The sequence below is a fragment of the Scomber japonicus genome, chromosome 22, assembly GCF_027409825.1.
Source record: "Scomber japonicus isolate fScoJap1 chromosome 22, fScoJap1.pri, whole genome shotgun sequence".
Lineage (NCBI taxonomy): Eukaryota > Metazoa > Chordata > Actinopteri > Scombriformes > Scombridae > Scomber > Scomber japonicus.
Window position 1 is genome coordinate 5865116 of NC_070599.1, and position 26650 is coordinate 5891765.

At 41.7% G+C, this 26650-nt stretch overlaps 1 protein-coding gene across 1 annotated transcript in view; it reads right to left on the reverse strand.

Moving 5' to 3' along the window:
* Window positions 1–26650, reverse strand: part of sorcs2 (sortilin-related VPS10 domain containing receptor 2) — a 296952-nt gene that overhangs the window by 197435 nt on the left and 72867 nt on the right. The window contains exon 2 of the mRNA XM_053343432.1: window positions 20239–20306. Coding sequence (XP_053199407.1) covers window positions 20239–20306 — 68 coding nt within the window. The remainder of the gene's footprint in view (window positions 1–20238; window positions 20307–26650) is intronic.

Below are 26650 nucleotides of genomic sequence, written 5' to 3' on the forward strand. Positions count from 1 at the left end.
ATTTCCTACCATGATCTATTGTGATCTTTGATTTCGTCCACATTGGGAAAGTCTTGTCTAAAGATGACTGGTATCACTGTCCTGGTCTTATTTCCTTCAGTCTGTCACTCTTTTTCTGACACACACACACACATTTATATAGAAGTGGTGTCCTGACTTAGAACCAGTGATTTTAACACCTCTGGCAAGTGGCAGTGAGAAAACACAAACTCCTGAACTTTACTGACCTCTCAACTTTTACTTCCAACACCTAAAGCTCAACCTGGCCTTGAACCTTTCACACACACACACACACACACACACACACGGAAGACTACCCTTACTGTGTATAACTAGTGCCTGTAGCCTTAACTCTGACCTGCAGCACTGTATCTTACATGTGTCAGTGCAGCTACAACTCATACACAGTGTAATATCCCTACAACACATAAGTGAAATATGACCATCAATACGCTGTGATGAGTTCTGCTCAATATCCTTTCCTCTAATGCAGTCTAAAGCCCACCTCATCTGTTCCCTCTCCTACAAATTCTTCACCACCAGCTCATGAATGCAGATTGAAACACTGCAAAAGAAAAAATTCTCAGCTGAAAAAAAGGATTGAGGCACTTCTTCAATTAATTAAAACAAAATGGAATTCAGAAGTTAGGTAACATTTGATTCATTTGTGATATACAGTACCTAATTTTACATTTCAAATAATTCTCAATTTATTTATGACATTTTTTAAACAAGTGTAAAGTCAGGGTCATAGACTGCATGAGTCAAATGTCTTAAATAGGGATAAATCCGACTCTCTTGTCCTATACAGGCCTTTTTTCTCCACTTTTTAATACTCAAAAAGGCCTTTGAGTGTCTGAAACCAGGCACAGGCACATTTGCTAGTAAGACGGAGCTGTCTCCCGGAGGCACAGCAAAAATCTCATTTACACAGTACCCACGATGAAGGCGATACCGCTAAAATTCTCCATCACAGCACCTGGAACTTTATGTCAAAAGATTAATATGCTGTATGTCTTATGGAGGCTTTCTGGAAAAACCAATTGAGAAATGTTTTATGGATGAAGATAATCAGATAGGACTGTAGGTATGTGGCTAATCCTGCAAATTAAATACATTAAGATAAAATGTAAAAATCCAATTTTGCCATAAAACAGCATTGGCCACAAGAGTCTAATAAACCTTGACATATTTAAATAATGACTACTATGGTAACAATAAACATCACGAAAGAATAGGGAGGTCAACTTTAATTTCAGGCTACCACTACTACTACTACTAGTGGCCTGTTAGAAACGTTCAAATGTGTCAGTCTCTACTGTCTGTCTTTGTTCTGTCACTGTTACCAATTTCAAATGTTGTATTACTCATTGTGTTCATTGTGACTGGACTGCATGTGCGAGGAATAACTAAAACCTCCCCATAATAATTCAGTGCACATGTCTGACACTCTTATTTTGACTAAATAAACAGAGAGAAACGAGGCTGCTAGAATGCTCACATGCTCACAATGAAAATGCTAACAGGCAGGTATAATGTTTACCATGTTCACCTCCTTACTTTAGCTTGTTAGCGCTAAACACACAGTACAGCTGAGGCTGATGGGAATGTCATTAGTTTTAAAAGGTATTTGGTCACAAGCCAAAGTGTTGGACAGATGGTAAAGGGAGTCAGACGATCACTAAAGTTATTACAATTCATCCTGAATATGTAACACATGATCCAAATAGTTGTCAAGACACTTCACTCAAAACCGCACATGTCAATCTCATGGTAGTTAGGGAAAAGTCAGGGGGTCGTTAATCTCATTGGGATTTATTCTCTGGGAAACATGAACTTGATGGAAATCTATTTAACAGCTGAGCTATTTCAGGTGGACCAACATTGTAAATGTGGAAGTTATGTATATGTTGGTGCTGTGTCAGGTACTCACATTCTTTCAGGAGACAGATGGAGAGCAAGTTAGATTCTTTCTGTTGTATGATGGACTGTAGGTATTAAACAGTGCAGTGCATACTCTTCCATTCTGTATTGATGTCCATTGAAGTTATTAACATGATTATATGTTAACTTAAGTTGATAACAAATGTTATTTTAGAAGCTTTATTCATGTGTGATTCCCTTTTTTTTTGTCGCTGACACTGAGCCGGTTCATGACCTATGGGGGCTTGAATGGGATTGGACATACATCAGAGGAAAATGGCACTAAAGCTGCTTTAGCTCCACTGTCTTTGTGGGGTCACAAATACCCTAAACACATAATAAAGATGGACATTTTTTACAGCGTATGAGAGGAAGTGGTCTAAAAACAGAAGGGGGATGACGTGGAGGGAGGATGAAGGGACTGTCTCGCACTGTGAGCAGAGCCAAATGCAGCTTAAATTAAAACACCATTAACCCCCCCCCATCCCTCCCCCACTCTCCACCCCTGCATGCCAATGAGAAAAGCTGCTAAGAAGCTCTGGTTAGATTAAGCGAGGCCAAAGCTCCCTCCTTTCTGCCCAAAATCATAAGTTAAGTCATCTTGAGTCATTTCATATAAAGGTACTGTGTTTTTTTTGTTTTTTCTCCCCTGGTGGGCTTCCCAGTGTTCTCTGCTTGTGTGAGTCGTGTGTTTTAATTTGGCGGGGGGGAAGTGGCGGGTGAAGTGAAAGAACATAAGCAGCAATCATAAGTCGCTTAGACTGTCTGGTAGAGAGAGAGAGAGAGAGAGAAAGAGAGAGAGAGAGAGAGAGAGAGAGGGGAAAAAAAGATGGCCCAACAGTCAAATATAATTAAATATCCTGTCAGATGCAATTTTGATTTCCCGCTCTTTATTTACACAGCTGACGGCATTTAAATGAATGTATTACATGTGGGACGTTTGAGCTTGAGCGCTGCGAGGTTGCTGATGTTGGTGTTGCTTTTTTTTTTTTTTTTTTTTTGTAGTTGGTAGTCATGGTGACAGCTACGACCGGGCACTTCCTTGACTATAGAGACGTGAAGGGTGTTTGGTATAGGGGGCTGGCGATCAGTTGCAGCAGCAAGGCCTCTTGGGAAACAAAGTCTGTGTGTATAGTCAGAATTTGGCTCGTTTTTTGCCCTTGAGCCCTCTCAGCCACCCTCTCCAGGCTTTCAGCCCAGACCTCATAAACAGCTGTGTGTGTGTGTGTGTATATGTGTGTGTGTGTGTGAGTATGGTTGGAGGATGCTGGCATGATGTAAGGTCCAAGAGGATATGTTGAACAGAGGCCATATACATATGTGTTTCATGTTTTATTGAGATAGCCAGTGGTGATTGAGTCTGGCTTAGTTCCTTTCACCCTCTCGCCTCAGGCAACACTGAAACCCAGCTATAGAATGTGTGTGTGTGTGTGTGTGTGTGTGTGTGTGTGTGTGTGTGTGTGTGTGTGCGCGCGCGTGTGTGTGTGAGAGAGGGGGCAGCTCTGACCATGCTGCCCTTCTGCTGCTATCAAAGCCCTCATACACCAAGCCACGCTCTCGCTCACACCTCTCTGAGATTGTTTTTCTCTTTCGCACTCAATAATTCTTTCTCTTTCCACGCCGAGGCAGTGGATTTTCAGCTTCTCACTCCATTATTCAATGTTCCATCCATCCATTCATCCATCTCTCCCTCTCTCCTTCTCCAGAAACGCAAGTTTCACCAGGTATGAAGGGTGAAACTAAAGGGTAGATATATTCAGTTAGGTCAGGTCTTATCAGTATCATCAACATAACATGCATAGTCAAACTTCCACACCTTAATGTCTACGAAATAATTCATAAATCACTAAAAACAATCATGTAATCAACTATGTAAGTTAAGAAAGAAGAATAAAGTCCATTCTTCATCATAGAAATGAAAAAGTGAACTCATAACTAATAAAACACACCTCTGAGCCTTTGCTGTTACAGTTTTGCTTGGTCTAATATGACCAATAGCTTATGGCAGCTAACTCTAGCTAATATTATTTATCAAAAGGTCATGTGGACAGTCTTAGTAGTTAGTACAATACAGAAGAAATTACAATTAAATCTCTAAAACATCAGAAAGTGTACATCTATTTTCAATATTTCTAATCTGCCGACTTCACAAGAGGAAAAAGAATTGGCGTCTGGTAACAGCCTTGATATTCTCCAATATGAACACAAAGTAATGGACATCCAACACTGCAAAAATGACGACCTCTTGACATTTTGCTTTGCTGCTACATGTGCTGTTGGCGAACTCAGTACCCAGCCATACATTTTGGATGATTTACTTCGGGGCTGACCTTTACGGACCCTTGTGGCTACATTCATGCAGAAAGTAAGAATTTGTAAGTGTGACATATCATGATTTAGGGCCATGTTTTTGGTTAATATTCAAATGCTATATGGCCTGAGTCTGGAATCATTTGTATAAATGGGTATGACTCTAACCCATAAGTTAAAATATCTAATGAATGCTACTCATCATCCATGGTAAAAACTTTTTTAGTTTTTCTCAAAGTATTCTGGTGATCATTTCAGCATTCTATCAGTCCTCACAAAGCTCTTTTACAATAGTAACACCCATTTGTTTCCATTGATTGCTCTCTCTGTCACATCTCCTTAGGCCAAATGTAAAATTGGCCTCCTATCAGCTAATTCTGCAGCCAGCTGGGAAGCTCACTCCGAAAAAGGCCAGTGGCTCCAAGTGATCATGGGTAAAGTGTTTCTGTCCTCCACCGCTGTCCTGAACCCATCCTCTATCAGCTCCTGGCTCTTTATCCTGTGTAGAAAATGTCACTATTTTCCCCTCGCCAAATTAGCTCATGGATCAGCTCTCTTTCCTTGGATACGCTCCCTCGTTCTTTTCATTCTGCTGTCCTGAGGCTCTCTGGGTCAGAACCGTCAGCACAGTCTGGGTGGTTTTGCTGCCGCTGCCAGAAGTGTTGACTGGAATCATGGTGGGTTCCCCCGGCATTCTTACTGTCTACTGGAACGTAGACAAGACTTACCGCTCCAAGTACTCAAGACCAGGATCTTTGGGCCTGGCCTGGCTTCAGCTAAAACACTGATGCCTCCAAAGTGTACACATATTTTTAAACCAGGTGACAGGTTGCTACTTAGCATAGAAATCCGGCACAGGAAATGGCTTATTTTCTACACATACACTGAACTAGTTTCTAACCTATCATTGCCAGCATTGTTGTTAAACTGGTTTTCACCATTCCTGTGTTCAGGACTCTTTTGGGTGAAAATGGCTCAATGATGTAAAGGGGTTAGTAGCACCTCCCCCATACATGCAGGTAGTTTTACAGACTTTCATCAGAGACTCCTGGGATTCACTTCTGATAATCTGCTGTTCAGACAACATTAGCACTCAAGGAGTTATTTTGAACCCCAGGAGGTCCCCAGCCAGAGGGAGAGCATTTGCCAGGCTGCACAGCTTGAGTGGCAGTTGCTCCAAGGGTGACGGCCACAATGAAATCGCCAAGGACTCTTCAGCAGAGAAGTGAGTAACGTTAAGTGCACCAAACTTCATTGAAAAAAACAACAATTTAAGATAATAATAAATGATCATCCAAGTTGCTTCCCTTACACCTACAAACAAGGCCTATTTTAAATTGTGCTTTCTAATACGGGAGTTTGGCATGAGCATTGTTAACTCAGAGGCTGTTCAGTTGGTTGCTTTCAGCCTCTTCAGTGGACTCACCCCCAGCATTTCAGAGCAGACAACACTGGTTATTTTTCCTCAATTTTTAAACCTAATTTTACACACTTGGCTTGCTTTTTGTCTGAGTCATGAACAAAATATGCTGACAAGAGATCAGCTCTCACAGCCCCAGCCATTGCTATAGTTGTTGGAAATGACAAACTGGCTTAAAATCAACTGCCTTATTGATATATTTGACCAATGGTCTATCAGATCTAAAACTACCATTTCTGAAAAAGTTTTTTATTTGAAGTGTTATCAGTATTTTTTAAAGGAAAGACTGACATTTTGGGAAATATACACGAGGAGATAAACACCAATCACACAGTAAATATGAGTAAGTAAAACCATTTCCAAAAATGCCAAACTATTCTAATAAAGATGCTACAATCACCTCAAAATCCCCTCTCTTTAGTCATGTCTAGCTACACTTTTAACTGCCCAACAAAGGCAAAAAAGCAGTTTTTGAAGTAAATGAAAGCATTCTACAAGTAAAGACCTTTTCCTGTAGCTGGATGAGATCACAGCTGTATAATATTCTCACATGTCTGAATCTAAACCAACTCAGCACTCTTCTAAAGAAGTCACCACAGCCTCCTTTCACCTCATTTCACCCCATTAATGTGGCTTAAAGTGTTAGGAGAAGCAGTTAGCCCTCCTGACTGCACGTACACCTAATAAAAAGTCGTAAACCAAACCAAACAGACAAACCCGAGCAGGCGGGCCCACGACTCCACCTCATAAGCTCATATGATGGTCCCGGTGCACATGTCTTAACGACATCATTAACGCAATAATGGCCATTGTTTTACAGTAATTATCCATGCCGTGTTATTGAAAGGCTCATTGATGATGATGATGATGATGATGATGATGGCGAGCTCATAAATAAAGCGGCAATAAGACTTTATGAAGAGCTCTCTGTGACCACTAAAGTGTTACTGATGATGGAGCGATGGAGATTGCCAAGTCTATTCAGAAAACCCAGTTGGCACACTGGTGGTGTGACTGTGAGTGTGTGTATGTGTGTGTATGTGTGTGTGTGTGTGGTCTGTCATAGGCTACTTTTAGGGACATGGGACCACTTAATTGAGGATGACTTGTCCAACTGGGGACAAAAGCTTTATCTCCAATTGGGTAATAGTTGATTTTTGGGTCAGTGGTTAAGGTGAGAGTTAAGGTTAGGCAAAGAGTGGTTAGGGTTAGGGTAAGTCTCCAAGAAATTAATGGAAGTCTATGCAATGTCCCCAAAAGTGACCATGGTCTGATGTGTGTGTGTGTGTGTGTGTGTGTGTGTGTGTGTGTGTGTGTGTGTGTGTGTGTGTGTGTGTGTGTGCGTGTGGTCTGTCATAGGCTACTTTTAGGGACATAGAACCAGTTAATTGGGGATGACTTGTCCAACTGAGGACAAAAGCCGTGTCCCCAATTGGGAAATAGTTGCTTTTTGGGTCAGGGGTTAAGTTAAGGGTTAGGCAAATAGTGGTCATGGTAAAGGTAAGGGTAAGGCATGTGTATGTAATGTTCCTGAAAGTGACCATGGTCTGATGTGTGTGTGTGAGTGTGTGTGTGTGTGTGTGTGTGTGTGTGTGTGTGTGTGTGTGTGTGTGTGTGTGTGTGTGTAGCTGGAAAAAAAGCAGCAAAAATGTGATGCCCCCTGCTCTGTTCTCTTTGATTATTAATTTTTTGTATGTAAGTATGATAATTTTTAAGGTGATGCCTTGTTATGCTGGCCTGAAGTGGCCCAAAAACACTCATTAATGCAGGCTGAAGGAGAAAAGTCAGATACAGCTTTAAATAAGCATTTCTGCGACTAACACCCAGTCAGCGAGCCTAAGCCACTGTTAGGTGTGGCGCTGAAAGCAAGATGAAACTAAAGATTATACTGTGTGGAAGCCTATTCAAACATTCAGCAGTTTAAACTGGCTCTGTTTTGCATTCTGGCTTAAATTTGAGATGAATTCAACATCTATGGCGCTGTGTTTTCTTCATTTGGAATTGCTTCAGCTCTGATTCACACCTCTGCTTTCCTCTCCACAGCATCAGCCACTGAGGAACATGTAATATTTCAATCAATTTATATGTTTATTTAGTTATCAGTTCACTGCTGAAGTTTACTTAAGTTTTATTTCATTAGATAACAGAAAATGGAGATTGCTCATTGATAAACAGTTAGCATAGACAGCTAATTTTCATTTGTTGTCCCTGGCTGAACATTAACAAAAAAAAAAGCACCCTAGTTCTCAATAGAGTTGTTTCATGTGCTCTCAGTGGGATAGCAGAAGGAGTTCACCTGTGGGAGCGCCAGCAGTCAGAGCAGCTTAGATATAAGTGAGCTGGCCAGCTGTGGCGGTCCAGCTTTAGAGCTGCTGGATATACGATCAAAGCCTGTCCAAACACATCGGCTGCTTTTATTAGACTAAAACAAACAGCCAGCCACTATCTCAGGTACACACACACACACACACACAAACACATACACACCTGTCATTTCATTACTGAAGCAGCCTGCTGTTTGGTGGGGGAGGGGGGCGCGAATACCAAGCTAGTGATGATCCTGTATGGAGTCGGGTTGTGTGTGTGTGTGTGTGTGTGTGTGTGTGTGTGTGTGTGTGTGTGTGTGTGTGTGTGTGTGTGCGTGTGTTTCTTCTCCACAGCTGAGAGCGAGCGTGCTGCAGGTACCAACAAGAGGATTAGTCCCAGTTTCCTGCTGTTTCTACTGTACATGCAAACACACAGGGGAGGAGAGGGGGGCAGCCTAGGCCTTATGTGTATGGTGTATGTGTGTGTGTGTGTTAGTGTATGTGTTTGACCATGTGAGTACTCCATCCTAACTTCATCCTCACATGTGCCCAGATTTCCTATCTAATGGAGGGAAACGTTTTCTGCTTGTTTAATTTAAATGTGCAGGCTGAAACTGACAGAAAGAGGATAAAAAGTAGAAAATGAAACAATCTCGAACACCTAATGACTACATGTACGAGTTGTCATAACTGTGTGGTGTTGACAAGGCAATTTTCTCCTCTCTTATCTGTAGGGATATGACATGTTGTTCTATTAAAGTGTAATTAACATGTCACATGCTCGTCCAAAACCCCAATTTCCTACCTTTTTACCTCTGTCTTCATCTCACCTCCCTTGTTCTCTGCCTTCCTATCTCTGCACTGGCTTAGAATAGTATTAGAATGGCTGACATAAGGTTAAAACATCAATTAATGCTCACTAATGAAAGAGCATTATTCTTCTCAATCTGAGTCCTTTCATTACTCGCTACTTTTTTTCTACTCTGTGTCAACCCTCTGCTTTTTGTCTTTTGCCATATTCCTTCTAACTTTCTTATTAAAAACTTTTTTTTTTTTTGCTAGATAGACAGTGGTTTGAGTTGTTCTTCTGCTTAAGGTTTTTGCATAACAGTAACCGTTATCCACCACTTACATCACATCTATAATATATCTTATTTATTAATTATCATTAGTCATTTATTTATCATCATATTTATCTTATATTTCAACCCTGTGCAATAAGACTTTGCACTGTACTACTTCCTATTTCTGTAGAATTATCCAATGTCAAGTACAATGCTAACACTGCAGGTCATATATGTACATGTCGTAGGTATGTATCGTGTATATGTGTATATATCTTTAGTTTTTAGGTTTTTGTGGCTCACTCACTAGCATCAGTAGGATTGGAAACTGTAAATGTCTATACAATACTTTATATCAATCCAAACAATAGTAGCTGAGATATTTTAGTCCAAGTCAATGACTAGCCGACATCCCCATCTCTAAAGCCACAACACATTTGCACAATAGCTAATTAACAATACACCCAATGCTGCTACTGTACATGTCTTTTAATGGTGCCCAAGCAGTATGGAGCCTGTGATTGGATGACAGAAAAGTTTCTTAACATTAGAAGCAAAAAACTTTAACTACGGAGGAAAAGTCACATTACATACGTTGTGGATAGCGCTGCATTAGAAAAAAATGGTGCTAGGAAGTGAGGGTAAAGATAGAGAGTGAGAGTGTGTGTGTGAGTGTGAGTGTGTGTGTGGTAAATGGACTGTATTTATATAGAGCCTTCCTAGTCTCCTGACCATTCAAAGAGCTTTACACTACATGCCAGCATTCACCCATTCACACACCCACACATTTATACACTAATAGCAGAGGCTGCCATTCAAGGTGCCAACCTGCTTATCAGGAGGAGTTTCTAATCATTCACACACACACACACACACACACACACACACACACACACACACACACACACACACACACACACACACACACACACACACACACACACTCACACACACACACACTGCTGGCACAGCCTTCAGGAACAATTTAGGGTTCAGTATCTTGCTCAAGGAGACTTTGACTTCATGGACGACCTGCTCTAACCTCCTTAGCCATAGCCAGCCCTTGTGTGTATGTGTGTGAGAAGACAGAGAGGTAGATAGTAGAACACTCCCTTGAGGCTATGAAATCTCTGCCAGCTATTGTTTCCTGTGGGTCTACTTTCACAGCTTAGTCAGAAGCAAATCCAGAAGGACATCTTCTCTCTTCCAGCTGTTTGCAGTTGTGGACGTGTCTCGCTCTTTCGCAGGAAGAATGTTTTGAGGAAACGTCTTCCAGATGGCCGGGCACACGGCCTCGTTCGGCCACGGTGTGAAAATGATCCGACTTCTATACGTGCGCTCAGACACAAGCCAAAAACACGCCTTGACATGTGTGCAGCATATCAGTACTGCAGTCCGTGCACTGCGGGGGTGCATGTGCTCACTGCATGGCATAATGCTGTATACATGGACACATGCTTGCACAGTTGTCCATTTTCTAGTTCATTTCAGACCAAATCAGATAGTAAAGCTGAGTTCCTGCACCTCAACATCCTACTTCCTCTCCTGACAGATAAAAATTAGGAATCTTGTCTTGCATATACAGAATGAGAGAGAGTTTGGTTTAAATTAATTACAGGCACACTATAAGAAATAAATCTATTTTGACAAGTCATTTAAGTGGCCTAATCTTAGTCTTAACCCCAATATCCACTGGACTCAGCTGCATCATGTTCCATATCTGCAACAGCTGCAGCTGATGATCTGCTGCTACTCTGCCCAGTGTGCCAATTTCCAGTAGACACTTTAGACACTGGCTGTGTGTTTTCCTGTCGTCAGGGCAACTGTCATCTCTGAAGCATGGGATTCACTTGTAATGTGAATGTATATGAATTCATGTATTTACAGACAAATGACATAATGCTTTCCACTGCAATTCGCTGTGTTTACAAGAACATAAGTAAGCAGATTAATCTGAGACACCAACTTCGGGGAACATGTTTGAAAACTTACTGAATTTAACTGCATTAGTGATTAAAGACTTTAACTCTATTAGTGAATAACTTTTTCTTTTCCTTTTATATAGTCAAATAAAAAACTATTCTAGGGGTTATTTTCTTAGTTTCAGTTTCAATTTAACTTTGGAACTGAATTCTTTTTCAAAATAGGAGGATGAGTCATCGCTCAGTGTAATCACCTTCCCTTTCATCCCTCCACTCAGCTGTGATTTCCCCTGTCTGACATCTTTTGTCACGCACATGTGTACTTGGACAAGCGCGCACACACACACACACACACACACACACACACACACACACACACGTCTATACATAGCCGAGCCATTGACAAGCTATTGGAAATGTGTCGTCTTAAGAACAGGCTGTTTGAAGATGCGTCTGAGTCACTTCCAGTGGACGCTGTGTGGACCGTGTAACAAAGCGTTCTCTCCCTCTCTCCCCCCTTCGTTTCCTGTCATCTTTCTACTGTCACTATCTAATAAAAGGCATTAAACACTAAAAGAGAACCTTTTAAGAGAGGCCTTTTCTTTTCAGTGCAAATCATCCATCCATCCATTATCTATAAGCGCTTATTCTTTGCAGAATCACAGGGGGCTGGCAGCTATCACAAGGCTCAATGCAAACTATGTTTTATGAATTTATTTGCCTTTTTGAAAGTGTAGCAATAAAAATGACACATTTTAAGTGTAGCAGACATATTTTAAGCCAAATAGAATTGCAAGACTGACAGGACTTGACCTAACAGCTTCAGGATTATGATATTTAAGGTGTAAGGATGACATATATATGAGTTTCATAAGGCTTTAATGAGACAGCAGTGAGCAATTTAAAATATATATATAGCACCTTTATCATTTTCACTACGATCGCACCTGAACTGCTCATTGCAAGTGAGTGTGTGGAGTTTTGAGCTATTGCTTGTCATTACACACATTTTCTCTATGCTGGACTCCTTTTGTTAAAAACTCTCCACACAGTTCTGTTTACCAGCATGCAACTCAGCACAACAGTTACTCTCACATCCAGAAAGCACTCATGCAAGGGGCGGAGGTTTGGTTTTTTAACTTTGGCAGGGACGTGTTTTGTCAGACGGCCAAAATAATTGTTTGTGTGCTTTCTATCGTTCTTTTTTCCCTCTTTCGCAGGCACGCATGAGGACCTGCATATAAAGCCAGACTCTGCAAAATGTTTACATGACTGAAACCTGAAACCGGATTTGTAACATGTATCCGTTGAGACTCTACAGCTTTGTCCCTCTTTCACTTTGTTCACTGATATCTTTGAATCATCTCTTTGTGTATTATATCTGTCATCAGAGCTCACCTGTCTGTGAGGAATTGGGACCATTTTAATGTATTAATAACAGCATTACATTTATCATGGTGATTTATGGATTATAACATCTTAGCTAGTCATTCTATAATGATTAAACACACTGTGTATTATTAGCAATGTCACACTTTTAAATGTTGTCTAATTAGGCCCAATCAATTTTTAAATAATTGAGCACTAATGCAGCTTAAACCTCTTATCATGTCAACTTTCCACGACTGAGCAATGCTGAGTAAGGTGTTTTTATCTATGCATGCAGCAGAATGGTGCTCATTGAAGTCTAATTTAAATGTGACGACAGTGTGCATGCGTGGAACAAAAAGTTTATCCACACTGACTGCTGCTGAGCTGACTGTGTGAAGAGTTTAGTGGACTCAGTAGAGAATAATACGAATAACCAGTTACTAAAAATTACAAAAAAAAGCTGCAAGTCAACGAGGTGTTAGACTCTTCAGGGGACAGTTTCAACTATAATTGGGTTTAGGGGTTAAGAGGCCGATTATGAGCAACAAAGTCTGCTTTTCAATTGCAGCTTGGGACTTCTGCTGCCCATTTCCTTCAACTCATTAAAACTGCAGAGGCTTTAGATTTGAAATAAAGTGTCTGACAACATTTGCCAGTTATATGTAATTCATTTCACCTGAAATCCACACTTGCACCTGGGAGGTGACTGATGATCTGGAACCCTTAGGAGCGAGAAATCTTTTTCTAATAAAGTGGAAAAAATGGACAATAACCATCATTTAAAGCAGCTACACATACTGTAGATATCTGGCTACATCTCTTGTTCTAGTTATTAGTGACTGCAGGAAATGGAGAGGTGGAAAATAGAGACATGAGCGGGCCCTCGCTCTAACGAAACGCAATGAATTATCCATCGCCGAAGCACGTCATTGATTTCTTCATTCCGCTTGTGTTTGTCAGTCCTCAGCGCTCTCACTCAGATCTATATGTACCTGGAATGCTTACATACAGATTCCAACAGTGTTTTCTGACATGGTGTGACCCCAGTGAACTGGTTCTGTATCAAACCACTTCTGTTAAGAGTAGACTGCCCTGCCATCCTCCTCTCATGGGTGCTCTCTCTATCTTTCTCTCTCTCTCTCTCTCTCTCTCTCTCTCTCTCTCTCTATCTCCTTCTCTCTCTCTTTTTCGATGTGTCTCTCTCTCCAGGCTGTGAAATATGCATGAAAGAGGGAAGTGAGGAGGTGGTGGAGGTGGGTCGATTAAGTATTTACAGCGCCCCGGACCATCTGGACCGAGGGAGAAAGAGGAGAAAGCAAAAAGAGAGAGAGAAATGAGAGGAATTAGAGGAGTGGAAGTGAGGATGAGGATGAAGAGGGGAAATGAAACACACTGTCTCGATTAAGCCCAAAAGCGTATGTTTCTACTTTGTGGCTCTGTCTCCTGGTTTGGTTTTGGGTTGGGGGCGGGAGGGTGAGGGGGTAAAGGGGTGGGGTGGGTGATCTGAACCCCAGGGAGAACTAATCATCAACACATTTGTAACCGTGGAATAACCGCGTGTATGTTTTAGTGTGCGTACACACGCCCACGTCTGAAGCAAACTGATTAAGGAGGCATCAAAGTGGGGAGCGGGTTGGAGCTGCTCTGCTTCCCTGCAGCCAATAAGCCTCAAAGCAGCAGCGGCAGCCGCTTCAAAAACACTGAAATAAATTGAAACAAAGATACACGATCAAATGTGGAATGAAGTTACTGCTTTCACTTAATATTTCACGTCCTCTGTAAACTGCACTAGTTTGTCTGATATACCGCACGTCCTTCATTTGAGTTCACACATTTCTATTTAAGCGATGCACTGTGAATTTTAATTTCCCTTTGGGATTAATAAAGTGCCTGTCTGCCTGCACTGCAGTACACTTCTCATAATGTGACTGAGTTCACCTTTTTTTAAATTGAATGCTCCATTTTTTGATACTATTGCTTTGTCTGTTTTATTGATGTTGGGAATCCTTCTTTCCCACACTGGTTTCGACCAATGAATGCGGGAGAAAAACAATGCATTCTCTCGCTGGGAGATGTAGGAGAGTAAAGCCTGGAAATGAGTTCAGTATTACGCTGTCCGATATTGGTTTTTAAATTCATTTGCAAGATTTAACTCGCAACATGGGATGGTTTCCTCTTGCATTGCTTCTTTATGTGTTTTGTCATGAACATTGGAGAGGACTGGAGGACTCTCACATGTATCTGCACTATGTGATCGGAGCACTGTTTTTAATATACAGTATGCTATATAGACCCAGGGCTCAGTGCAAAGCTGTGTTGATACTAAATAGATTATACTGGCAGAAAAGCTACTCAGTGTGTGTTTGCTGCCCCTAGTGGTTGATACATGAGTAATCTAAAATATATAAAATGTATGTACAGTATAAACAAAAAAGAGAAATGGTTACAAACTCCATACACTAAGAGATTTGACTGAAATTTCCAAAACACTGAGTTTAAATTATTACTAAATAACTCATTTTAATTAAAAGTAGAAACCAATGTAATTTCTAATGTTGCTCAACAGATGTATATTGTCTGTGCTGCATTGAAGGGATGGCCAACTGTAGGATTTCCCATAAACACTGTTGATTAGTGTTGCAAAAACAAGTATAATGTGGCTGCCAGACATCTTCACTGTTTACTGTAATTATACACCAAATTAACCTGTGAACTTTTTTCTTTTTTTTTTTTTTATGTTGACCTGCTTTAAAAGGATTGCGCAATTTTCCTTCTTGTCATTTGTTTGGTATAACAGGTTTGTTTGCTACCATGACACAGCTTCCCCACGGGAATCATCAAAGCTTCAACTTCCTGCATCGTCACTTATCATCTCGCTGATTGCTCTGCCTCTTGAACGCAGCTTTGAAGAGCGGCTTTGTTACAAACAGAGACAACGTACATTTACAGTGTGAGTCCATGTGTAGAGGAGGTGTAGAAAAAAGGATAGGAGGAGAGATAGAAGAGGTGTGTGGATATTGGCTGTCTGTCAGAAGTGTGATGCCCCCTGCTGTTCAGCTTAAAGAAGCCCTGGAGGCTCTTTTCGCTCTCGTCTCTTTCCCGCCTGTTCAAGTCTTGACAATTGATGTCTGGCGGGCATACACAAGCCATCCAACACACATAAATACACTGAAAACACACACACACACACATACAGCAACAATAAATAAAGTACACACACTCACACAATATCTATACATGTCGGATATATACTAATCTACATCTATAGACAAAATTAGATGCAATTAAAAAAAGTCTATTTCATTCATTACACCTAATTTGGACCAAAGCATTTTCAACTTCAATTAATTGGCTCTGTGGTTCTGATTGGTCAGGCAATTTAGCATATCTGACAATTTAGCTGCCATAACCAACTTACAACTGATGGTAGAGTTTTGTGGAAACGTGGCGCTGTTCGTCTACTGTACGGAGCGTAGAAATGCTGTCCTGTCAGACGATCTCTTCATCCATAATGCAGAGAAGCCCCCCTGGTGCGATGGCTACCAGCCCCCCTCGCCTCTTCAAAAAGATGTGTGAAGATGGCATGAATTATAAATAACCTCTCGACTCCCACACCAACGCCTTGTTTATGTGGGTGTGTGATAACTGAAGGAATTAATGGACACTTGGGTTAAACAACTTCTTAAAAAGGCAAAAAGTGAGGATATAAATACTAAAGATTTGACTCAAAGGCCGATTTTGTGGAGTTTTTTTTACCAATATCCAATCTACCTGGATTCAAGCCCAGGTCATTTAAATTCTAGACTATATCTTGTTTAAGTAAAACAAATGCATGCTCTAATATATGACCTTTTTTCCAATCTAACTTAAGATAAGACATATTTTCAGCCTGAAAAAGCCTCTAAAACAGGATCTAGCCCTTTTAGAGACATTAAAACGCCACTAGAAATATAGTGTCTGGTAATCTGACCACAAAATGACACTCCCTTCCACCCAATCAAATTCAAAATGGACTGCACCGACTGCCTGATATTCAAAGCTCTATGTATCATCTAAAAATAAGAAACACTTGCACTGAGGATCCAAAGCCAAAAAAAAAATTGAAGTGCACATCTGCTCCTTTAGGTTTGAGGATCAAAAAGGTTTACTGAGTATTTCGTGGCTCCACTCAGAGCAACGGAGTCTTAAGAAGAGTTCTATCAGCCTGCAGTCATCACAGTGTTTGGTAATGCGGCGGCAAATCCTCACGTCTTGGTCTAATCTACAAGCACCTTTCCTTCTGTTTACTCTGATGCACTAACTGAATTTGGTCTGTCGTTTTTAAGGCGCAAGTGGGGACCAGTCGAAAAAAAAAGGATGACATCAGGTTAAAACAATGTCTTATTTAAGTGTGTTTGTCAAGTTGCAGACTGGGAACTCAGCAGGGGTCTCATTTCCAGCCTTCAGCTTGCTCTGCCATCTGCCATTGCCAGAAACTCTAAAAGCTTCTGGTTTGTATTGTCTCTACATAAAAATGATGGTAGAGGAAATGCCTTCGAAGTGCTTTTCGGATTGTCCAACAGAATCTGAGAACGTCTTTCCGAAAACACAGTTTCTGCAAGACCAAGGAAGCTTTTGAGGTAGGACTGTCTGAACATGTGCTTGGGCATTAGACTATAAAGACGTACAAGAGACAGAGTTCTGAAAGAGACATCTGGCAGCCAGGAGGACGCTATGACAGCAGGCTTTTTTCATGATGCCATTTGGAACAGGTATAAACAGTCAATGAGTGATGGGTGGAAAACTCCCCCAAAATGCTCTGATAAGACTCAGAGGTTCTGTAGGAGCACACACACTTCCACAGATGTGTAACTATAACACACACACACACACACACACACACACATACACACACACACACACACACAGCAGGATATGTGAGTGTTAAGTGTCCAGTGTTTCTCTTCTCACTTCAGGGGTCTGAACTCTGACTGTTGTAATTCACCTCAGCCAAAGAAAAACACATCGCTGCTGCTACGGCATCAATTATTGACCAAAGCCTGAACACACTGAGACTCCTATTACAAAGAAAGAAAGAAAGCCAGAAAGAAAATAAGTTGCGGTTCTACAGCTTCAGTCATCTTCCTACTGGTAAATGTTCTCATAGTTTTATTATATACCTCAAAGACATGATGCTGTTCACTATAAACTGCCTGGGTAGCCTCAGGTGGCCCATGAGTCACTGCTTTCCTCTCTCTCCCCTCTTGTTTAGGGGGATGTTTGAGGGTTTTTATCAGGCATGTTATAACACTGGACTTTGTGCCAGCCATAACAAAGTGAAGGACCGATATACTGGAGCAACAGGCGTCAATAATAACAGAGCCAACGCTGACGCCAAAGCCTCAGGACAGACAAAACTCTACCATGTCTACGTTTCCCAGCATGCTCTACAAACAGCAGTTACGGTTACAGTTAGAAGGTACGAGCTGGTAACTTTACACTTGACAGCACATGAAACAGTCACAAGTCTTCTCAGATTACGTCTTGTTTAAACTTTGGACACAGGCAGTATAGTTTGTACTGACTGACCTTCCTGACTGATGCAGGTTTTTCTACCTACAAGATAAAATGGGTCATTTGTCAGAACCTTCCAATGACAAACCCATAGGACTTTTAGGTCTTTTCTGAATCTGCCAACCCTATCGTGCCGATCTAGACATTTAAGCCTTCATGGTTTGAAGAAACTAACTTTGAATGTTGGTAGGAGACAGGAAGAAAACAGCAAACAAAAATCACAGGATCTGTACACCCGACCATCCACTGTGACATCCTTCCTCCCTTTTTGTGATGGTACAGCAACATCAGGCTATTTCATGATTCACATGACCACAAGACGTTTCGTGCCCAGAAAATATAAACGTAGGTCTTTTGAAAAAATAATCTGAATGCACGGTCCACTTGCTAGCTGTTTCCCAGAACTTGCTAATTTGTCACAGAGATATAGTTGTTCAGTTGTCACCATGTGTTAGTAGTATTGTGTAGGGATTTTTTCTCTGGATGCAGTTGGAAGCTCCAGGTAAAGCTAGTACGTGGACCTTGTTAAGATTATGTTGTCTACTACAGTACTCCAAGGAAAAAAAACTGAACTTTCATTCTTAAATGTAGGTTGTTAGTGCATGAGCAAACAACTAAATGCTTTCATAGTCTGGTGAGGACTTTATATTATAATATTTTCCATCAACAGCCAGTATTTCTAGAATAATAATTAGTGTCCCACTGTTCCAGTCATAAGAGGGTGAACAGGAAGTGATGAGTTGTATGCCTCCTGATTGTTTGGAATTCAGTAGAGCAGAAGCAGCATTAACAAAAAATGCAGAAACTCATCAACTTTAATTCCGAAGGAGAACACAAGATTATATTCTTGTTTTAAAAAAAGCATTTAGGCCGTGCGTGTATGTGAACTGTTTTTACTACTGTAATTGGTTTATTACATGACACTGATGAAACTGCAAGAGTCCATACAGGTGCCTAACACATTTATAAGTTCAGCTGTGAAGACACATATTATGCTACTTTGTTAGCTGACACAAGACGAGCCTCTAAAGACCACCGCTGATTTAGAAGTTAATTCAGCTTCCCTGGAAAACTTTCCTCCTCTCTCTGTGCTGTTAACTTTCCCCTTGTGTGAAACCTGGCATCTTGATCAACGTCAACTGACAGGGCAAGACGGCGAACCCATTCATCTTTCCCCCCCATCTTTCTCGTTTGATCCTACAGCCCCGGGACTTCAAAGGCTATAGGCCAGTGGATTGTGGCTGTCCGCACACTATGCTGAGCTGACAGCTACAATGGACCTGAGGTGCACCCCACACATAATACCTACTAAACCCTGGGCTGTTTGGTTCATCTTTAGAAACATGCTAATTTCATGGTAATTTCAGCCTTTTTCGGACAATGATGCTGAGAGGCGACTGGCCAGCTTCTTCTGTCTCTGTCGATTTAGCTTCAATTCAGATTCATTTCGACCATTTACTTGTTTTTTTTTTTTATTTTAAGCGGTCTGTCCGGTGGTGAATCTGGAGCATTATTCATGCATTGCAACAATTAAAACATCAACGGGGGAAAGGAGGAAAAATATGTACATTATTCATATCTGTCCTCCAGGGAGACAGACAGTCAGAGCTAATGAGAGGCTGAAGCTTTGAAGTCATGGAGCCCTCAGTGAGGTGAATGGCATGAATTAAGTACCACCATCAGACACGTTTTACTCTTTCACTCTTCTAGACAGCTAATTTTAGCCAGTGTTATGAGCCATGTCTTGTCTATTTTCTAACTTTTTATTATGAAATTTGAATATAATTAAGCCTTCTCTATAAGAAGGTCAGGCTTAGCTATATACAGTAGAAGCATCCTGGGAGCTAGTAGAGAGTCGATGTAGAATAAAGAAGAATATATATATATATTACGAGCACACAAGATACACTTGTTGTGAAGTGGAGTGGAATGGATGAGTAGCTTTTTTCTGCTGCTCAAAGGCGAGGGAAGTGTGAAGTGTTTTTGGCGAGAGGCGGCTTTGCTAAATAGAGGAAGCGCTGCCAGCCAGACTTGACCCCTTTCCCTGGCACTGCCGGTGCCCGCCGTCCTGCCCCTGTGCCATGCTGATATGCTATCTGCCCAAACAGATGCCCGCTCTGGCCTCGCAGCGCCACTCTCCGGTCCCCCACTTTACTCAGAGCAATGCCTGCTGATGTTTTGTCCGTCCTAGCTCTCCGTATCACCCTGGTGTCCTTGAAGAAAGCGGCAGCCGGGATGATAACCGAGACCTGCGCTGACCTCGCTGTTATAAAAAGGGAAGCCGCTCGCAGATGAAAGGTCTGCGTGAGGCCCGACATGACATGAAGGCGACCGACAAGAGGGAACGCGGGTGTAAACGTTTGGCCTACCTCCACAGAGAGCTCTCCAGAACCTTGGTGGAGTCGGCGTGGTAGTACTTCGTCAGGATCAGAATAACCTGTGAGAGAAGGGGAGAAGAGAGAGATACAGGACGTTTAGATGGAAGATAGCACTGAAGAAAACAATTAGCTGGTGACATAATGACAAGATTTTTTATGCATTTATAATCCAATGATACTACAGCTCATTTATACCAAGAATCACATCAAAGAGCATGCAAGAATTCATCTTGAACGTTGCAACCCCTTCTGCAAGCTTCTGCTGTTGTTGCATTCAGTGAGGCAGGCAAAGATATTAGACCTTCACACCTCCACTCCACACCTCTGTTGCCACCATCCAATATTCATCTGAGCCTCCTCCACATTCACAATTTGTACCAACTCTGCTGCTCTTAAGCTCAAAACAGTAAATGTGTTTTTCAGTATCCATACTCATGACTTACACCTGGAAGCTAACAGGACAGCAGGTCATAGTAAAATGCTGTATTCTCTTGTGTTGCATTATTCAATGTAGCTAATTAAGACCATATTGTAGGTTTATGTGATACTTTGAAAATAATTAATAGCTGTAAATTGTAACTGGTCTCCATTTATTAATACTTTTATTGATATCTATTAAAAATGTTTGAACTCAGTGAGGAAAAACAACAAACCCAGGCTGATACAACCATCAGTGTTTAAGAACTCCTCTGGACCCATAAGGTCAAATAAATAAAAAGAATCTTGTTAAAAAAAAATATTTTTCTTTTACAGGAACAAACATTGTTAAGTTTCATGCAACAAGTCTTGAGGGAAAGTTTTCAATCAATAAATAAAGTATATTTATACGCCAATGGTCAATAGACCTGCATAATGGTTGGGCAATATGTAGCCAAGATTTAACTTAATCTCTCCTCTGCTTTGAGATTTCAAGTTAGAGACACTGTGGAGGAACTTCATCTGCACCGCTGCTGGTTTTATGCTGAGTTTTGTTTGAGGGGGTTAGAAAAAACTATTACACTGAACAAATAATGCTCTTGTTTGCCGCTTTGATTCAACACAACGTTCACACAGGGCTTTCCTCAGACTTCCTCTGAGCCTCTTGTTCAAGCAAAATTATGAATTTTGCTTAAATGCATGTTACTTGTGGCGTTTTTTTTTTAATAATATCTGTATTGTAAGGAAAATGCAGGTACGTTTTCAGGTTATGGAACAAATATCATTGCAATATTTCATAAAAAAACAACATGTAGGAATGTATTATTCATATGAGCAAGACATGGTGGTTCAGGGCAAAACCCCATGCATGTACAGTGGATCAGAGACTCTTGTCTTTTATATTTCTGAGAACTCCTGTTCTTGACAGCAAGGTCTGCTGGGATTTGCGTTGCCATGGCAAGAGTGCCAATGGGTCAGGCAGCACAGTGGGGCTTAGAGGTGTGATTGACAGGCTGGCTTGCAGTTCTAGGTAGTGGAACGAGTGAAAAACTGGGGCCTGCCTTCAGGCAGAGGGGAGTTGATTGGCCGAGGGGTGCTGCCCAGGGGCAGCTGCCAGCAGGCAGCTGTGTTTAAGGTGGTTGCTCCCAGGGAGTCACACTGCTAACTTCTGTAACATCTTAATGTGGAAAGCAACCATCATATTCTCTGTGATGCTGCACAATTATGGCTCTTATTTTAAGACTGCAAGTTTTCTCTGATTTTAGGTGACTTGTAGAACTACTGCAGGGACATTTTACAGTGTGGGTGGCCTCTGGGAAAATGAAAGAAAACTAACAATTTCAGGAGGAAAATATTTGGTCAGTTTGTGTTGTTTTTGTTCTTATCACCTGGCTCCTCATGTAAGCCCACATATACGGGGTGACAGAGTGTGTATTGTACCCATACTTAGATCTGTTGTCACTGGCATGTCCAAGCTTGAATGCTGTAGAACTGAAAATGCCCTTCTGTGATAAAGTTGTCTGAATCTGAATCAGATAGGGTGAAAGACACTTGGTTGCATGCCCACATATTTTTCTAAAATCTATGTTCATCCTATCAGAACGTCTTATAAAACATTCCCTCTAGCATGAAGAGGTGCCCAAAGCTTTCACGTTGCCCTCTAGTGTCAGGTCAAGGCAATACAACCTGTTACAACTGCTTGCAGATCATTTTTAGAAAGCCTTCATCTGAGGCATAGTCTTTAATTGTGTCTTAAATGATTTTTTCCTCCACAAACGCAAGGGTTGGTGAAAGCAGAGCGTCACAGCTGGGGACATACAGAATGAGCTTGGAGAGCTCTAGACCAATTTCCACTACACAGACTGCCATCAAAGCTTCTAGGCAGAGTCTCGAGGCGCTTGGCTCAAAGCAGCTCAAACTCAGGACTTCCAGTCCTGAAGCTTGGCTTCCAAATATGTTTATGGAGTCCTGAAAACCGGAACAGAGGATATTTCCCTGAGTGGCAGCCCACTTGCCAGGACTGATAACAACCTCGGTAACAGCTTGAACAGATGCAGAGGCAGCGCACAACCCGCCTTTTCTATGCCTTTAACTGTCAGAAAATCTTCCTTTGTTGATGACGAATCAGGCAGCATCCATATTGGAATCTGCGACCGAGCCGTCATAAGAAGCTCTTCGAGTCGTGCAGCAAGTGTTCCCCGAACGGTCGTCGGCCTGCTGTGACTCAACCGGTGTCTCTGGAAACAGGCTGTCCGCCTCTGCACAGATGTCCTTTTCCTAATGAGACACTGGTGCAAAGCTTGACACTCTTACCAGGCAGGCAGAAAGGCAAAGTAACAGCACTAGTCCCCTGACATAAGGATTAGATCTACCATGCTGCACACTTAGTACTTTTGCCTCCCAAAGCTAGTCTTGGTTTTGTTTCTCTTTAAGCCTCCAGTCGAAAGGCTTTAAACCATATTTTTGTAGGTTTTTGCAATTAATATTTAATATTTACACAACCCACATATATTAACACTCATTTGGAGATGTATTCTGGTCACCTTATGAATACAATTCCAATTTTCATTTTCCTTTTAGCTCTGATTTGATTACATCCTGGGAAGAATAAGTGGTTCTTTAGCCGCTGGGTGCTACCTTTGTCTGGTGTTTAGTGCTGAGTAGGTAGAGCTGCCTGCTGCTACTAGAAGCCAGGTTAATGAGAGATGTGGTTTCACCCCTATGAGCAACATGATTCATATTACATCATAATGGTTTGATCCATTTAAGATTAGGGCTGCTTTAAAGTAAATCATGCTTCTGCTGAAGAGTCCAGTCTAGACCTGCTCTTGGTGAAAACAGCCTAAATCTATCATTAGACCTTTGTGTCACTTAATCCCATCCTCAGTCTTTATGCATGTAAAGGTCTCAGTCATCAGTCCATGTGCCTCATGAGGCTGAGGTATGCATCATTCACCTAGATGCCAATACCAATAAAATATTCTGCCTCTCTATCCACATGTTGTGTCGGTCTTCAAGGCCTAATTTCTGCTCGACTGGAAAATGATTTTTCTTTGGGGATGAAGTGGACAGGGCGAGGATGTATTCAGCCATAAATCACTACTGGCAGGAGGCAGAGAGAGTGTTTATTTGGCAGCAGTGTACCTAGCCACACTGACAAAACTGCTGAACAGCACAGAAGCCAGATTCCTCTGTTGCCTCTAGTGTACGGAGTGGTGCAGAAGACTTGGCAGTGTCTAACCTAGAGCTCATTGGACTAAAGGGCAAAACTGGCATACTCTGAGAAACAAACCAAAAAAAAATCTTTTTTTTTTTTGGCAATAAAAAGCCGCGTCAGTCCGTTGTAATTCAATACAAATAAATCACAGAGTCCTACTTAGAGTCAACAAGGATTGGGAAACATGTCAAGCTGAAGCGAACAAAGTCTGGAAGCTCTTTTTTTCATGAGCAATGACAGAAAGAAGTCTTTTTTTCCTCTTTAATTTAGATGACAAATTGCGAGGAAGTTTGTGATGAACTCTGTGACCTAATCAAACAGTGCCAGAGGAAGCGTTGCTCTATTGTAGGTGTCTTGTAATACCGCAACCGCATAATCAGCCACTGTGGGTTTCTTGTTTGTAAGCCGGCAGACAATTGAGGCTAATGGCTTTTATTGGGGAAAAGTCAACAGGGTGGTCAGGACCCCCGGATGACTCTTTACAGGAATGACAAGAGACCCCATTGAGACGCGAGCTCATGGCATGGAGTCGACCATGAACTCTGGGGCTTGACAACCGATGTTTGTCCCCCGGAGACATTCCCATCAACTGTGTGCGAACGGAGTGCTATCAATCAGCTATTGAGGAAAGTAAAAATGTGAAAGCAAGAAAGAGAGTTGGAAATGTGGGGGAGGGTGGGGTGGGGTGGTGGGGGGGGTTGCCCAAAGACAGACAGACTCCGAGGCTCTGGAGGAAGAATGCAGTCATTCATTTTTAAAGCGAAAACAGTGAAATACAAGTACTCCATCGAAGTGTATGACACCCACCACCACCCCACGCCCCCACGCCCCTTCTTCATCCCCCCCAGGGGCGCTTCACATTCTCCAGAAACAGACCACACACATAAACAATTCATCACAGTCTAGAATAAAAAGGGAGAGAGTCATTTTTTGTCTATTTTCTTAAAAAAAATAAAAAAATTGGAGCCCAATTTATATTCTCGAGGCCACAAAAGCAAATTCCACGCCGATTAAATTTGGGGAATGACTTTGCAGTGACACTTTGACGCCGTCTCTGTCTCGCTCTATCTCAGACACACACACACACACACACACACACACACACACACACACGTGAATACACAGGCACAATGAGGGTGCATGTGTACACCAGCTTTTTTTCTCTTTCGTTATCTGTAACCTTGACTTAAACCTCATTTAAATTCTTTCAGGGGAATTTTTTTTGCCTTCATTTGATACAGTAGAGCATCAGACAGGAATTCTTAGGTGAGAGACAGAGACAGAGAGAGGGAGGGAGGGAGGAAGAAGACATGCCAGATTCTAACGAGGGATGTTGAAGTTCCATTGTATGCTATTCTGGGAGATGTCAGTGCCAGTGCTTTAGTTTATTACTAAATACCTGCTAAACTAATGGTAATTTGTGTCTTCTCGTTTTGTTTGTTTACATCATTTCTCTCCAAAAGTCTGTAAAGGCAGCAGTAAGTGTTTTCTGCTCTCTGAGAATTCTTTATGCAACACAATCATTGAGCGTTGCAGGTTGGCTTGATAAAGCAGGAAACAGCTAGCTGAACCCTTATTTTTGGGTTCACTTCTGCTCAAAACAATCATGCGTGAGCAGTTTGACCAAGCTGGAGCTGAACTTTGTCTCCTCCTCATTCAGACAGGAATTCTCCGTCCATCCTCTGTGGGTGATTTAAAGGTCGCTTGCTGCATCTTCTGTTTTCCTTTTATTCCTTTCTTCTGTGCAGTAAGGTGCAACGGTACCCAGCACAGCTATCTGCAAAACCATTGCGCCCTCACCCAAATACAATTGAGGTGAGAATTTTGTTCGTGGTGCTCGCTGCAGTAAAAAACTGCAACATTCTTTATTTCCAGGAACACAATGGCTGTTTGTATGGATGATTCACAGATTTTGGACAGTTTTCAGTTGAACTATTTTCTACCAAAACAAAAAAACAAAAAAAAAAGTCCCAATTAAATCTGTTGACAGGGTGGTCTTTTCTCTTTTGTGTGTCTCTCCTGTGTTTGGGTAGAAGTAAAACTCAGAGAAAAATAAACAGACCAAAACTATCTGTATGGCTAGATAGCTCTAGGGTATTTGAATGGCCTGACCCTTTAAATAAGTGACAATTAGGTTGTCTGTTCTTATTCTCGAGTCTGAAACCAAAACTGGTGATCCAAAGGACATTTCAGGGCCTGTACCTCCCTCTACACCCCTTTCCTTGCTCGCTTAGACACACACAAATACGCTTATATAAAATAAAGTGCTTCATTCATCTGAGTGTTCCCCATTACCCCCCCCCCCCCCCCCATCCTTCCTATTCAATGGCTGCCCTAATGCTTCAGGACACCAGCCGCCACTGAGTAGTCACATCTGGTTGGAGTCGTGTCTGCTTTGGACCTTGACCGCACTCTTTATCTGAATCCGGCCGGTGACCCGCGCGCTCGTTACCATTTTAACAGTAGTTTGAGATTGCCACCATTCATTAAACTGCTCAGGCGGAGAAGAGGGGAGGGCAATTACATGGACCTTTGCTTCTGCTTCCCCCGTGCTCCGTCCGCACAAAAGGCTCGTCGCCTCCGCTGACCTCGCTCGCAAGGGTCCGTCCATCCACTCAGGTGGAATCGGAGAACATCTGGATAACAGACCAACTGCGGTAGGTAGTAGGGAGAATTGTTTGGACATTCTTTTATACACTTCACATACATTATGATACCTTAAAAATGGAAAGTGGTTTGGTTTATGCTTGCTCTGAATGTGTCATTTCT